The sequence below is a fragment of the Lithobates pipiens genome, unplaced genomic scaffold (genome assembly GCF_037356315.1).
Source record: "Lithobates pipiens isolate NorthernLeopardFrog02 unplaced genomic scaffold, aLitPip1_a1.2 Scaffold_18, whole genome shotgun sequence".
Taxonomy (NCBI): Eukaryota; Metazoa; Chordata; class Amphibia; order Anura; family Ranidae; genus Lithobates; species Lithobates pipiens.
Window position 1 is genome coordinate 247266980 of NW_027507758.1, and position 17305 is coordinate 247284284.

The 17305-nt window shown below is 40.9% G+C and overlaps 1 protein-coding gene across 1 annotated transcript in view; it reads right to left on the reverse strand.

Moving 5' to 3' along the window:
• The window catches only part of HECA (hdc homolog, cell cycle regulator), an 81369-nt gene that overhangs the window by 15543 nt on the left and 48521 nt on the right, over positions 1-17305 (reverse strand). The window contains exon 3 of the mRNA XM_077486744.1: positions 3845-3999. Coding sequence (XP_077342870.1) covers positions 3845-3999 — 155 coding nt within the window. The remainder of the gene's footprint in view (positions 1-3844; positions 4000-17305) is intronic.

A 17305-nucleotide genomic window follows, 5' to 3' on the forward strand; every position in this document is an offset into this window, starting at 1 on the left:
GGTAAGAAGAAAACAATTGTTGGAGTGATTATTTGCAAATGGAAGAAATAAAAAATAACCACCAGTCCTTCCTCGGTCTGGAGCTCCATGCAATATTTTGCCTCATAGGTTACGGAAGATCATTAGAAAAAGGAGGGATCAGCCCAGAACTATACGGGAAGAGCTTGTGAATGATCTCAAGGCAGTTAAAACTACAATAACCAAACAAACCATTGGTAATACAATGCTCCGCCATGGATTAAAATCCTGCAGCGCCCGCAAGGTCCTCCTCCTCCTCCTCAAGAAGGCACATGTACAGGTCTGTCTGAAGTTTGCCAATGACATCTAAATGATTCAGAGAAGGATCGGGAGAAAAAGTGTTGTGGTCAGATGAAACCAAAATTGAGCTCTTAAAGCGGAGGTCCACCCTAAAGTGGAGCTTCCGCTCATTGGAACCCTCCCCCCTCCGGCGCCACAATTGGCACTTTTCAGGGGGCAGGGGGGTGCAGGTACCTGTACCCACTTCCGGCGTAGATTCTGCAGAAGCTACGCCCCTTTCCACAGAATCTACGCCCCTTTCCGAAGGTCCCCCACTGCCTGCTGGGAAACACACGGATCCCAGAGACAGCGGGGACCATCCTTATTGCGCAGCGCGACTCGCGCATGCGCAGTAGGGAACCGGGAAATGAAGCCGCAAGGCTCCACTTCCTGATTCCCATACCGAAGATGGCGGTGGCAGCACCCAAGAGACGATCGAGAGATTGGCTTCGGGTGCCGACATCGTGGGCGCGCTGGGCGGGTAAGTGTCATTATTTTAAAAGTCAGCAGCTGCAGTATTTGTAGCTGCTGGCTTTTAAAAAAAAAAAAAATGGCGGACTCCCGCTTTAACTCATCTCACTGTGTTTGGTGGTAGAAAAATGCTGACTATGACCCTAAGAACACCATCCCCACAGTCAAGCACGGAGGTGGAAACATTATGCTTTGGGACTGTATCTCTGCTAAAGGTACAGGCCGACTTTGCTGCATTAAGAGGGCAATAAATGGAGCTATGTATTGTAAAATCTTGGATGAGAACTTTTGTCCCTCAGCCAGAACACTGAAGATGGGTCTTCCAGCATGACAATTACCCAAAACATACCGCCAAGGCAACAAAGGAGTGTTTCAAGAGGAAGCACATTAAAGGTCATGGAGTCTCCATACGCCGGAAGGCGGGGATGATTGGGAGCCACTCTCTCTCTCCCCCTCTCCACGATCACAAGGAGAGAGGGGAGGAAGAGGCAAGACAGCTGAATCATTTGAGAGTGGGGATTGCCCGCTGTAATAGCTTTTATCTGAATTGCTGGGTGTTCCCGGAGCTCAACGTCACATAGTCCCGCTGCATTGATGGGCACTGGTAGGGTGCACTGATAAAGTTCTTAATATTTATTTTTGTAACTTAATTCTACATAAAACATTTAAGTGTCATTTCAGGAGAGGATTTATAAGGGCGTGTTTAGGTTCGGGGCAGGGTAGGGGTTGAGTGGGGCAACTGGTAACGAGTAACCCTTAAGACCTGGCTAGTAGCTCAGGACTTGAAATTTTGAGCCCTGCTGTAGAAAATTTATGGAGGGAGCTGAAATTTCAAGTTGCCAAGTGACAGCCAAGAAACCTTAACCACTTCCCGACCGCCTCACACAGATATACTGTGGCAGAAGGGCATGTACAGGCAGATTAACATACCTGTATGTTGCCCTCTAAGGAGGCAGGTTGCAGGCGCACGCGCCCACCAGGAGATTGATCACGGGTCCTGCGGACTCTGTATTAGCGGGGATGCCCGCGATCGTCTCACGGGGAGGAAGAATAGGGAAGTGCTAATGTAAACGAGCATTTCCCTGTTCTGCCTAAAGACACTGATCACTGCTCCTTGTATTCGGGAGCGGTGATCAGTCTTGTGTCACACGCAACCCCTCCCCCCACAGTTAGAATCACTCCCTAGGACACACTTAACTCCTAAAGCGCCACCTAGTGGTTAACCCCTTCACTGCCAGTCCCATTTACACAGTAATCATGCATTTTTAATTGCACTGATCTCTGTATAAATGTGAATGGTCGCAAAATCGCGCCAAAAGTGTCCGATCTGTCTGCCATAATGTTGCAGTCCCCATAAAAATTGCTGATCGTCGCCATTACTAGTAAAAAATTATTAATAATAAAAATGCCATAAAACTATCCCCTATTTTGTAGACGCTATAACTTTTGTGCAAACCAATCAATAAACGCTTACCAAAAATATGTAGAATGCCTATTGGCCTAGGAAAAAAATGTTTTTTTATATATTTTTGGGGTATATTTGTTATAGCATAAAATTATTCAAAATTGTCCCTATTTTTTTGTTTAAAATGCAAAAAATAAGAACCGTAGAGGCGATCAAATACCCACCAAAAGAAAGCTCTATTTGTGGGGAAAAAGAAACGTCAATTTTGTTTGGGAGACATGTCGCATGACCGCACAATTGTCAGTTAAAGCGCCGAATCGCAAAAAAACGCTCTGGTCTTTGGCCAGCCAAATAGTCCGGGGCTTAAGTGGTTAAGGATTTAGAAAAGATCTATACAGAAGAGTGGACCAAAATCTCTCCTGAGATGTGTGCAAACCTGGTAATCAACTATAAAGAAATGTCTTACCTCTGTGCTTGCCAACAAGGGTTTCTTCACCTATTACTAAGTCATGTTTTATTTGAGGATCAAATACTTATTTTACTCACTAAACTACAACTCAGTTTATAACATTTGCATCATGTGTTTTTTTCTGGATATTTGGTCGATATTCTGTCTCTATCATTTAAAATACACCTATGATAAAATTAAAGACCCCTCATTTCTTTGTAAGTGGGCAAACTTACAAAATCTGCAGTGGATCAAATAATTATTTCCCCCACTGTATGTTCGTGACATGGTATATAGAAGTTACCATAAAAGGTTTTTCACATTTCTGCTTATGACTGTATACATTTATGTGTCTGCAAAAGTAAAAAGGAGAATCCAAATGAAAAATCCAACACTTGTTATGTGACCAGCTGGAACTCTCCCCATGTAAATAAAAAAATATAACAGCTGTGCACAAATAAGAAAATAAAATAAAAAATAATATACTGAATATGATGTTTATTATATGTACTAATTGGATGCACTAATTGAAAACCCACTATTTTTCATGATCATTTAAATGCATCAGTGCTGTTCAATAGGTTACAAAATAGAGAGAATTTATCAAAATTATTCAGAATTCTATGCCAGTTTTCTACAAAAAAATGGGACTTATCACCCCTGAGTCATCTTGTACTCTTATAACTTTTGTCTGTTTTTTCTAAATTTCCACAGGTCTTAAATGCTCAAGCCTATACAACTCTATATGGTTGTATGGCTTTTATAAGGCTGGATTCACACCAATGCATTTTTAGTGCTTTTTGCATTTTGGAGATTTGCACTACAGATCGTGTTCCATAGGAAACCATGTTAAATGGACTGTAGTGCAAATCTGCAAAATGCAAAAAGCACTAAAACTGCATAGGTGTGAATCCAGCCTTACATTTATTCCCTCCTAGTTATTTTTTTCCTTTCTTTGTACGCCATTTTTATGGTCGGTAATAGTTACTATGTACTACTTGGACTAGATTTCCCCAGTGTAGCTTTGGCACTAAATAGACTTGGGAGCCAAAATGCAACTGCACAAACCCCATTGTACTTTTTGTTTCTAATACAGATTCATACAGTCACCAACATGAATGAATTTAAATCACTTTCTTATAAATACCTTATGACAAAGCAAAAAACAACAAGCAAAGAAAAACAAACATTTGTTAGGTTTTTAAGAACTAGTAAAAACCTACCTGACAGCATGGGGAAGCTGCCAATATATCGTAAGTGTACATCGTTCCAAGCTGGTGCCAGCTTCCATCCCATCGAGATTTGCATTTGATGCAGATGATTTTGTGAACGCCTTCTAAACAGTCCACACATACAGCATACAGGTGCATTAACCTTCCTAGGAAAAGAAAAGAAAAAAAAAACTTGAATATTTTCAATGTTATTAAATTGTCATTGTAAGTAAATATAAATCCAGTAATAGGGTTAAAAACTTTAAAGAATGTTTTAAACAGTACCTCAATCAAATTTATACTGTTCTCCTTTAACTCCCACATTGTCAGCATTCAGAATTTTGAAAAAGGGGCACCAATGCAAGCCAATCGGGCTTTACTACAAACCTTATTATATAAGGTATGCTGTTTGAAGAAAAGAGCAAATAGATGGCCTGGAGGTGCTGGAAGTAGGAAGACTGCACTCCAGCCCTTTTCTGGCAGTTCTCTCTGCATCTAGTCTCCAGGGCCCAGCCAGCAAGGATCTCTACTGCCTTGTCATCCAACTCCTGGACCAGACCTTTGAGTGCTTGAATATGAGGGTACCCAGCCTGTAGCTTTGTCCTTTCCATTACTACCACAGCTAGTTACTCTTTGCACCTGGACCAGAAACCTGGATCATTAGGCACAGCAGGCATTGTGGAGTGTGCATTATGCCAACACTCCAGAACACTTCCAGCCACACAGAGTTCTTCTTGTATCCAAGACCAGGCTTTCTGCTAGCCCTCCCGTGTAAAGAATTCATTTTTAAAATTCCTTATAGCACCAGTGGCTTGCTTTAATTTTCTTATAAACTCATTCATGAGAGCCTGTGACATCTTAAAGGGGCGGAGCGGGGCCAGGCTGCTTAAACAGGGGCCGACAACAATTTCAGGAAGTGCCTGTGTGCAGCCACATTTAGCTGCACTGTTACCGTCAGTAATAGACAGGAAGGTTGCTGAATGTCTAGATTAGACATTATTTCTAATTGGACATTTGGAAATCCAGATTAGTGCTTACTATAAATGTTTACCATATTCTTCATATAAATAAAGGGTTCATTTTTATGTTTATCTGGAATTCCACTTTAACTAGATTCAAGGATTAGGGAAATGGATACATTTGTAAAAAAAAAAAAAAAAACCACACAGAATAAGGTATATAAAGTACCTAAATCCGATGCTTGAACGGATTGCCCCAAAGGATCAACTTTGTACATTGTTGGAAATCCAGATCCTTCCACACAGGAGAAGAATAAAATGAATTAAAGGGGTTTTTATTTTCTAAATAGGTTCTTTTAAGCTAGTGCGTTATTGGTTGACTTACCCTTTCCTTCGATTTCCTTTCTAAATGTTTTTTTTCTTTGTCTGAATTGCTCACTTCCTGTTTCTCCTCAGTAAACTTCACACCATCATCCGAGCGGTGTTTAGTCAGCCAGGACAGCTTACTGAGGAGGAACAGGAAGTGAGAAATTCAGACACAGAAAAAAAATTTTTGAATGGAAATCGAGGGAAAAGGTAAGTGAACCAACAACACACTAGCTTAAAGAAACCTATTTAGAATCTAAAAAACTAACCTTTACAGCCCTTTAAGGAACTACATAGAGGTAGTATGGAAAAAGGAATACCCCCCACAACATTATAGTTACATGAAGAATAAAAAGGTGTGATTTTTGGCTAAGCAGTAACTGATAAAAAAAATAAAATAAAATAAAAAAACACTAGGGCATTGGCTCTTCAGTAAAGTTTTTAAGAGCATTTCACAATGGAGAAGCTAAGAAATATTATCTGGCACTAAGGTGGGTATATCAGAACAGTCAGAACAGAACAGTGAGGCTGCCACAGACAAAGGGAGTGTAGGAAGGTAGTGGAAACTGATCCTCGTTGAGCAAGTGTCATGAAAATGGCCAGAACCTCGTTATGGTTGCGCCAGATGAATCCCCGCATGCATGCAGATGCGCGACGGCGGGTGCACGCAGACGCGTGCACAACGTGACAGATGTTGGCGCCCTCAGGCCAATTTAAACCCACAACTGACACATGCAGATTGCTGGATTATCTTCAGCTTCCCGTATCTCCTGTGCCTTGTGTATCCTGATCCTTGGACTTCCCGCTACAGACCCGGCTTGCTGTACCAGTTTATCCTGAACCTCTGGCTTGACCCATGGCTCGTGTCTTAACCTCTGCTCCTGTCTATCCCACCGTGATTGACACCAGCTTGGCTGACTACTCTGCAATCTCCTGCCAGCAATGTATGACCTGGCTTGCTCCTGTACCCATATGGGACTGATTCTACTGTGTATGACCCCTGCCCTGGCTACGGACTCTGTTCCTGGTTAACCCTGTTGTACCACCTTGCATGGCTGCCAACACAGTTTACCCAGAGCACCCCAGCTGCTCTCTGTTAAGCAGCTCATCCAAAAGCAGTACCAGCAAACCATGCTTCTTTGGGCACTGCACTCCCTGCATCACTCCCAGGGGTGTGTTGGACTTAGTCGCAAGGGCGCCCTCTTAGAAACCCGGCCTCACACCTGAAACCTGGCAGCAAGCAAGTCATAAAATCCCTCAAGGGGAATAGGACCTGAGGAAGGTAAAGCATCAAAAGGAGTGCAGATCAGGACAATGGACTTCACTGCATAGTGTGGGATTCAGTGATAACTCACCCTCAAGGATAGAGATCTACTAACATTGGAATCGGAGGATCCCAGGGAGCTCAAACTATATGCCCTTATAGGAGAATACTTCTTTACCTGAAATCGCAAAGCTGGGCACTTTTGGCCTATGTAAATCTAGAGGTATTGTAAATCTAGCTCAAGTGTGCACTAAAACTGTGCTAAAATAATTCCAATAATTACAGGAAGAATACAATATCCCTAGAGGTTGTTTTTTTTTCCAATACCTCCAATTATACCACGCATTCCATGTCCAGCAGAGACAGACAGACAAGACAATCTCCACTATTGTTTTATCAACCAGTTGTCCTTAACACAGTACTTCAAGCAACCTCCAAGCAGGGGAATAGTTGTATAGCTGCAGAGACTCTCCACTCCGTCCAACATGTCTTAGAGATGAGGGAGACCTACTGCACATGCTTTGGCATTGTTCAAAGCCATTTCAGTATTGGCATGGCATATTAGACATAGTCAGTTTGGAGTGCAATTCCCAGATTCCTTTTACCCATCTCACTTGTGCCTTGGGTGGGCTGGAGTGTCATTTATAGCCAGGAAACCATGAAGTGGTGGTCAACCTCTTCTCCAACAGTAGAATCTTGGATTAAGGAGGTTTATTCCTCCCTCTGTTTAGAAAACCAAAATTCATCAGTAAAAGGGGATGCCCACAAAGATTTGTGGAGGGGACGGGAGTGGCTGAGAGCTTAAGCCAACCACTCCTGCCCCCTCCACAGCCCAGTGCTCCAGTAAGCACTGAAGGGGTAGGGTAGAGAGCCGGTGACTGCCAGTCACCGACTCTCTGAACATTGAAGCCTGAGAATTGAGCAATCAGTTCCCGGTCTAAGAGGTGGTGGGGAGCATCCACCTGGGCGAGTATGTCCACACTTCTCTTTAAAACTGTGTGTGTGTGTGTGTGTGTGTGTGTGTGTGTGTGTGTGTGTGTGTGTGTGTGTATATATATATATATATATATATATATATATATATATATATATGTATATGTATATGTATATGTATATGTATATGTATATGTATATGTATATATATATATATATATATATATATATATATATATATATATATATATATATATATATATATATATATAGCGTTCAGAGGCAGTTCAGAGGCAGTAGTGCCTTAGATGCTAGCCATGAGATTTGGTAATGTCACTTTCTCTGCTGCTCACTGTTCTAATAGGTGCTTACTGGAAAGAATGCTGTTTCTGAGCTCCTGCAGTGCAAGGAACTTACAAAACTTGAAGGGTTTAAGCATTGGAAGTGAGCCAGTATATTACTACTTCAGCATCTGTATGATAAGGACATTACTGCTTTCTTTTAGTACTTTGACAGAGCTCTACTAGGTCCCAAATAAGCGCTTTTTTCAATACCTTCAATTTAGAGCTGCACAATTAATCACCAAGAATCGTTATCAAGATCTTGACTAAAGTGTTTCACAATTCTTTCAATGCAAATAATTTTCTCTGCTCTTCTGAAGCCACAGCCCTCAAAAGAAAGTAAGAGAAAAACTGGGCAGTCTGCCAAGGATCAAAACATTCTTTCAGTTGAACTTAAGTATAAACATTTGTAACAATTTGTCAATGGAATAGACTTCCTGTGTAAGTGAAAAAAGTTTAGCGACTTAAACACTAACCTTTTTCTGATATTTGTTGGTTTCAAGATAAAATCATTTTTTTTTGCTAGAAAATTACTTAGAACCCCCCAAACATTATATATTATTGTTTTAGTAGACACCCTAGAGAATACAATGGTGGTTGTTGCAATATTTTATGCTGTATTTGCACAGCAGTTTTTCAAATGCAATTTTTTGTTGAAAAAATTACTTTAATGAGTTAAAAAGATAAATAACCAGTAAAGTTGGCCCATTTTTTTTTTTTGTATAATGTGAAAGATTTTACATTGCGAGAATTGTGATCTTTTTATCCTAAGTAAAAAAATCGTGATTCTCATTTTGGCCAGAATAATGTAGCTCTACTTCACTTGCATCATGCCCTGCAGAGTCGGTCTGTTTTTTCCCCATTAAAAAAATAACCCTTCCTCGATCCTCACAATGGCTGTATCTACAGCTCGCTCTAAGCGGAGTCTGGTGGGTGATCTGTACTCCACACTCAAGACAGCTGCTAGCATTAAATTGCAGGTACATAGTGGTTATCTGTGGAGGCAGGATGTAGAGTCTTTGTATGATGATCGATGGACCCAAGCACTGGAAGTTTTTACTCAGGTCTCATTGTCCCCCTCGCAAAGATTGGCCCAATTATTTTTCCAACATCGGGGTGCATTATACGCCAAAGAAGATGCATTCATAGGGGCAAGATTCATCTCCCAGATGTACTAATGCCTCAGGTACTCTTATTCATATGCTGTGGAGATGGCCCAAATTTCATTATTATTGGTCATCCATCTACAATATACTTAATATTAGCTCTACGTGGATAGTTAGAACCAAAAGGTTGGCTATTTTATCCTGGAGGACCACTTTTTTATCCTGGAGGACCACTGCAGAGGTTAGTTTGCTTTGGACTAGGACTTTGTTTTTAGTCCGTAAATGAATACTTCAGAAACGACAATTATCAACGCCCCCTACCGTCTCTCAGTGCTGGAATGCATTTAATTTGAACCTATGTAGGGAAGAACTAACCTATAAAACACAGGAGCTGTCCCAAGAAGTATCATAAGACATGGTCCCCATGGCTGACCTCTGCTGTATCAACCCCCATTTTCCAGCTTGTAGATGCTGATTTGGAGGCATAGGGAGGATTGGGGCCACTCTGTGCAATAACATTGCACAGGGCAAGTATGTATAACAGACCATGTTTGTTATTTTAAAAGCAAAAAAGTTTGACTTTACAAACGCTTTAACTTTGTTATTAAAAAGCAGCAGGAGAGGGATAAAAACAGATAATATTACCCCACTAATCATATTAGCATTTAGGCCCCTCTCACACGGACGGACCCATTTAGATCAGCAGGGGATCTTTCCGGTTGATTCTTTGTTAATCAGAGCGGGGTGGTTGACAGTTCCGTGGCTACTCAGTTTATGCAGAGTGGACATGGCCAGCCCTGTGCTCTATGGACCAGCGGATGTAAATGGACTGTCAGTTTACACTCGACTGACCTTCCACCTAGATGGAGGAGGGCAGATCCCCTTCCATTCTTTTTTAGCAGACTGAATTGGAGGTAGGCGGGTGTAAACAGGTGTAAACAGACACAAGTTTGTTTATACCTGCTGGTCCATAGGGGTGGCTGGAGGGTCTACTCAGGTCTGCCTGAAAAATTTACAGGCAGACCTGATTGAACCCTTTGTGCGAAAGGGGCCTTATGAGATCACCAATCATTGGTGACAAGGGGATTCCAGCTATAACACTAGGAAGAAATTCCCTGATCCTACTGTACTACTCCACAGTGTGGAGCATGACATCGTTAATCAGTAATGGGGGAAATCCAGCAGGAAGAAGTTTACAGGCAATATTGGTAATTAGTTCTTTGTCCTCAGATTCCCTTTTAAGGGCACAGCTTCCACAGTACAGGACTTAATAAAATCAACTTTTAACCCGAAACAGCGCTACACTTAACATTCAGCTGAAAGGGACATATACCAGTGAAACTGCCGAATATATTGAATTTAAATATTGCATAAAGAAACATTCAAAAGCAATAATCTAGTGGTTTGTAACATAACAGAAAAAAGGGAAGCAGAGAAGCTAGTGGAAAATAACTCAATGCAAAACTGCCTGTTTCCTGTATTGACTGGTTCCAGGTATCTACAGTTGTGTGTCACACGGTTATCCAAGCATTTGCTGAAAGAAGCAAGCAATGCAACAATTAACAGCTCGATTATCTCAAACAATACTTGCTGTACAAGATGCATTTAGCTGCATCTGTGCAGTACCATGGGACATCTAGTTAAAGCATTACTAAAGGCTATTTTTTATTAAAATAAAATAAAACATGTTATACTTACCTGTTCTGTGCAATGATATTGCACAGAGTGGCCCCGAACCTCCTCTTCTCAGTTCCCTCTACCGGCACCGCTTTGGTGTCTTACTATGGGGGCAGAAGTGTGGGCTTGCTCCCAAGCTGGGCTGTGTGTGTCTATAGACACACAGAGCTCAGCCCTGCCCCCCACTCCATCCTCATTGGAGGGATGGAGGAAGTTCATTTTGGAAGTTTTTTTTTTTACAGAGAGCGCATTAAAAAGGTGGAAGAAATACCTTTAGCCTTTGCAGCAAACAACTTTAGATTAAAATGAGATTGCACATGTGCTTGCATTTTACAACATAGTGGACATTTCTGTAAATGGTTTAAAAGGATAAATTCACTTTTTAGAAGAAAAAACAAAATAAATATTTTTTTTTTAGAGCCTGTAAAGCATTGCACCAGCGATCAGCAAATCGCTGGTGCCATGTACAGTGAGGAAAATAATTTTTTGTATCCCCTGCTGATTTGTGTGTTTGTCCACTAACAAAGAAATGAGCAGTCTAGAATTTTAATGGTAGGTGTATTTTAACAGTGAGAGACAATAACAAAAATATCCAGAAAAAAACGCATAAAAAAAAAAAATTATGAATTGATTTGCATTTCATTGAGTGAAATAAGTATCTGACCCCCTCGCAAAACATGACTAATGCCGGCCATAAACGGTTCGAATTTCGAAAGAATTTTCTTTCGAAAATCGTATATCTAAGAATTTTCGTATGAATTTCGCACCATTAGTGGGCTGCAGCAACAGCCGATTTTCGTGCGGAAATAAAATTTGAGGAATCGGACATGTTGGAAATTTTTAGAAAAACTAACGATTTTCTAATCAATGATGGGAGAATCGTGCGAGAAACGTAATAAGAAAAGAAAAATGTACGGAGATAAAAGAAAATGTACGGAGATAAAAGAAAATGTACGGAGATAAAAGAAAATTTACGGAGAGAAAAGAAGATTCCCAGCCAAGAAAATTCTTTTCTGTAGCAACATGAGGTGAAATTGAAGGCTTGGTCGGCCGAATTTCGAAAATCAATGGTGGCATCATCGGATCACAAAAAAAACGAATTTTCTGATTTTGAAAAGAAAATTCGTTTGAAATTCGACCGTGTATGGCCTGCATTAGCACTTGGTGGTAATAATTGACAGCTGTAATGGAACATGATTGTACACACCTGTAGCCAGAACTCATAATTTTAAATCCAATTCCCATTCTTGTATTAATTTTGTCCAATACAGATTTTACAATATTATAAACTTTCTTGATAAGAATACCTACCTACTAAAAAACCCTTAGGGGAATCCTTCCGTTTTTAATTTTTTTAGTACTTTGTGGCAAAACCCTTGTTGGCAATCACAGAGGTCAGACATTTCTTGTAGTTGGCCACAAGGCTTGCACACATCTCAGGAGGGATTTTGTCCCACTCCTATGCAGATGCTCTCCGAGTCATTAAGGTTTTGAGGCTGACCTTTGGTAACTCGAACCTTCAGCTCCCCCTACATATTTTCGATGGGATTAAGGTCTAAAGACCGGCTAGGCCAGTTTCATCTTGAGCCACTCCTTTGTTGTCTTGGATCACTGTCATTCTGAAACACCCATCCATGACTCATTTTCAATGCCCTGGCTAAGGGAAGGAGGTTCTTACCAAAGATTTGACTGTACATGGCCCCATCCATTGTCCCTTTGCTGCAGTGAAGTTGTCCTGTCCCCTTAGCAGAAAAACACCCCCAAAGCATAATGTTTCCACCTCCATATTTGACGGTGGGGATGGTGTTCTTGGGGTCATAGGCAGCATTCCGCCTCCTCCAAACACGGCAAGTTTAGTTGATGCCAATGAGCTTGATTTTGGTCTCATCTCGCCACAATACTTTCACCCAGTTCTCCTCTGAATCATTCAGATGTTCATTAGCAAGCCTCAGACGGGCCTGTACATGTGCTTTCTTGAGCAGGGGGACCTGGTGGGTGCTGCAGGATTTCAGTCCTTCATGACGTAGTGTGTTTACCAATTGTTTTCTTGGCGACTATGTGCGAGGCTGCCTTGAGATCATTGACAAGATTCTCCCGTGTAGTTCTGGGCCGATTCCTCACCATTCTCATGATAATTCAAACTCCATGAGGTGAGATTTTGCATGGAGCCCCAGACAGTGGGAGATTGACAGTTATTTTGTGTTTCCTCTGATTGTGAATAATTGCACCAACTGCTGTCACCCTCTCGCCAACCTGCTGGGCAATGGTCCTTTAGCCCATTCCAGCCTTGTGTAGGCCTTCAATCTTGCCCCCGACATCCTTGGACAGCTCTTTGGTCTTGGCCATTGTGGAGAGATTGGAATCTGATTAATTGCTTCTATGGATAGGTGTCTTTTATACAGGTAACAAGATGAGATTAGGAGCACTCCCTTTAAGAGAGCGCTCCTAATCTCAGCTTGTTACTTTATAGAAGACACCTGGGAGCCAGAAAGCTTGCTGATAGGGGATCAAATACTTATTTCACTCATTAAAATGTAAATCAATTTATAAAACTTTTTTGAAATTCGTTTTTATTTTATTTATTCTGTCTCTCACTGTTAAAATAAACCTACCATTAAAATTATAGACTGATCATTTCTTTGTCAGTGGGCAAATGTACAAAATCAGCAGGGGATAAATTACTTTTTTCCCCCTCACTGTAGGACCCCAGCAGATCCGCCAGTGTATACGTGTGCCCATACATCCCGTACAGGCAAGCAGATACAATCTAAAAGGAAGAGAGAATGAACTACCACGGCACTCCACAGCTCCACAAATTACTAGCCAACAGCTGCAAAGGCTTCTGGACTTTGTAGTTTTCCATTCACAGAACACTGTGAATGAATGATGCAGCCAGGCCCCGCTCGGCCACGTTTTTTTTTTTTAATTGTGACAGCTATAGCGTGGGGGGAGGGGTTGAGAAGATCCCCACTAGATCAGGAAATCAGGGAGGTGCGGGGGTTGGTCCGTTTGTAACATGTTACACCCAAATTTGGTGAATGGTGAACTCCTTTAAGAACCATTGTCTTTTCTCTACAAAATAGACAATTTTATATGCTTGTCTGCTTTAACCGCTTTAATACAGGGCACTTATAGACCTTCTTGCTCAGACCAATTTTCAGCTTTCAGCGCTCTCACAAAATGTTTATAATTTTTTCCCTCCACAAATAAAGCTTTCTTTTGGTTGGTATTTGATCACCACTGGGGTTATTTTTTGCGCTACAAATAAAAAAAAAGACTGAAAATTTTGAAAAAGAAAAAACGTTTATGGATAATGGCACAAATTATTATAATACAAAAACAAAAACAAAAAAAAAAATAAAAAAAATAAAAAAAAACTGTATACAGCTATCAGATGACCCAGCTATTCCTCAGCCTGTCTGCAGGGAAACATAAGCAGGAGGAGCTTCTAGTCCTCTGCTGCTGGTCACATGTTCAAAATGAAAAAAAAACTGTCTTTGGAATACAGAGTAAAAATTCATCTTCGTCAATAAAACTGTTTTAAATTGTCATACATACATGCATACATACATACTGTTGATATCAAAATGTATTATGTTTTGGAAATAACATGGCGTGGGGGCGGATTTCTGCCAGTCACAGGCTATGCCACACCCCTCTAGCTTGTGTCTTAGAATAACAGGGAGGTGAATCCTCTAATAATCAACAGGTAATATCCCCCCCCCCCCCCCATTGTGTTTAGTTGATTAGTGTTCAAGAAGGATGAGAGAGGGAGTGGGCTGTCATTTACCACTGTCTATATGCCCACATGTGTGACACTATAGTTACATGGGCTGCTCAAGATGTGATAGGGAGGAAATGCTCAGCATAGAAACTCACTGAAAACTGAGCACGTGCAGAGCTGCCAACACTGCTCTGCAAAATCCCTAGCCTAGTTGGGGACATGGAAAGGAGGGGGAGGGATTTAGTGACAATTTAAGAATTTTAAGAATTTTTATAGTGGTGATATTATGATAAATAAAACGACTGCAACTAATACATTGTGGTTTAGTGCCATCTACTTTCAAATATGAAGTCTTGTCATGGTCTGTTAAGATTATGCAAAAGTTATGACACTTACAGCATCTTTTAGACAACAAAACTGACAAGAGTTATGTGAGGACAATGAAACAAGTATATGCTTAAAATTGAGGATAATTTCTGTCACCCTGTTTGTGCATCACTAAAAATAAACTCTGCTGTAGATTCACAGGTAAACTCTGGCTTAGAGAGCCATATCTGTAATAGACCTAAGCAGATTTATAAGCCTCATTCCCCTTTACCCCTACGTTAATCTGATACAAAGCATGCGATAAATACTGTACTTACCAACAGTACATGACTATAAGTTAGCATGTTTTTAGACACAACGTTCTGTATGTGTGTGTTTCAGTGTGAAAACCAGTATCTCCAACACTCATCTTTAATCTATTACATAAATCCAAACTGCAGAATTAAAATTAATTTGGGGAAAAATCCAACTGTGGAATCTCCCTATTAAACTACTAAATTAAAACTGTCACAATATTAAATATCTAGAAATATAACAAAACCAATGTCAGATAATTCCATTTTTACGCATGGAGAGTTTAAGCAAAGATCTGCATTACAATTTAATCTTACAGGAAGGAAATTAGCAGAAGCAAGAAACCGTTCAAACCATTCTTAAAGCCAGGCTGTAGCTTCCACAAAAAAAAAAACCACTCAATTAAAGCTTGCAAAGTCATACATTCTTTGGGCTTGCAAATATTTTTCCGCTGCAGTGCAAAAGCCTGAAGCCTGTTTCTGGCTAGATTGCTGCAAAAAGTGCTGTGTGTGTGTGTGTATGTGTGTATGTGTGTGTGTGTATGTATGTGTGTGTGTGTGTGTGTGTGTGTGTGTGTGTGTGTGTGTGTGTGTGTGTATGTATGTATGTATGTATGTATGTATGTATGTATGTATGTATGTATGTATGTATGTATGTGTATATATATATATATATATATATATATATATATATATATATATATATATATATCAGTTTTTATGTAAGTAGTCCAACATGCACGCATAACAAAATCAGCAAAGATTTGGTGTCCGTTCAGAGAGGGAGTCAGTGTTGCAGGGATAATCCGACTGCTCAGAGCTCCAGGACGCTAACGAAGAGTTTGGTTTCCTCTCTTGATAATGTTCCCTGGACTGCCAAAGATTAAACAATCTGAAAGCCTTGTGTGTGTTGTACCTTCCAGTTGTATGGAAGAAAAGACATTCCCAGAGTTAGAGCTGGGTTAGAGATCCACCAAGATAAGGAAGTTTGTGCTTGGCTGGATAAGTCTATGGAAAAAGCCTGTTTTTTCCCCATACTGAAAAAATGCCTTGTTGTAGAGTTTTGAAATTGAATTGAGCAAAAGGTACTGTGTTGAAGAAGGCAACCATTAGGCCTATAACTCTCATTGCGAATCTTACTATGGTATTAAATTACAAAAAGAAGCATCACCACAGGGTGGTGCTGTGGATGTGAAACATTGGTCAACAGTGCCACGTCCTTAATTGGAACCGGTGAATGCGCAATAGCAGCGGCCAGATTAGATGCCGTCATGCCAGTGACGAGCGTTACAAGCATCCCGGCCAGGACAGAGGCAGCTACATAAAGCGCAATGGCGCTTACTATATTCCATGCTGCCTGGGTGAGTGGAGGACAAGTGCATGTGTAGCACATCTACTAAGCAATGGTAGGTTCACTTAGGCTTCTACTACCTGGGGGATGCTTTTTTTTTGTATGTCCTGATTCAAGGACTGAGTGTATATATGCTATCGCTGATCATATGCTTGTGTATCTTTGTAGGTATCAATTTACTGGACTGAATAACAGACCCTGTGAGATATACTGGGGTGGAAAGCAGTGTAGAGGTACCTGGGGATCCTGTTGGACCATTTATGATATTTACATATTGCTGTCCTACTGACAGTATAGCCCATTTCCTGACAATCCCCTTTTGTCCCGCTATAAACTATATTCGATATGGTTACACCACATTGCTTATTGCAGCTGTGGGCAAGTATCCTAATTATATCTTGGGCATAAACATTTATCATTCTTGTTTCTTCTTTATGGTTTATTTCTGTCCATCATCCCTCCCTCTATTTCTTCCCCCCCCCCCTTTTTTTCCTGTTCTTCTTTTCCCTTCCCCCTTCTCTTTACTGGTCCACTTTTTCTCTCTCCCCCCCCCCCCCCCCCCCATTGCTTTTTCCGCCTTCTCTTTTTCCCCTTTAATCATCAAGCAGATTACCCTCTTCTGTTTGCTGGTGGAAGGAAATGTTCTCTTCCCCCCCCCCCATCTCTTGTATTCTAGAAACTGAGCTGCTTACTTCATTTTAGCACACTATGCAACCCTTCCACTCCCCGGTTGCTCTGGCTCACCATGGTGGTGGTCCTCTGCATGTGTCCCCACATCCATACTGCACTCTCCATCCCACATTGTTCTGCTAGTGATCAGCAGCCGGCTGTATACAGTGCCTTGCAAAAGTATCAAGTAAAAGTGTCACATGATCTGTCATTACATATACAAACCTTTTTGAAAGGACAGATACGCACCTTTTTTTGAAAGGCCCCAGAGGCTACACCTAAGCAAGAGGCACCACTAACCAAACACTGCCATGAAGACCAAGGTAAGGGACAATGTTGTTGAGAAGTACAAGTCAGGGTTAGGTTATACAAAAATATCAAAAATCTTTGATGATCCCTAGGAGCATCATCAAATCTATCATAACCAAATGGAAAGAACATGGCACAACAGCAAACCTGCCAA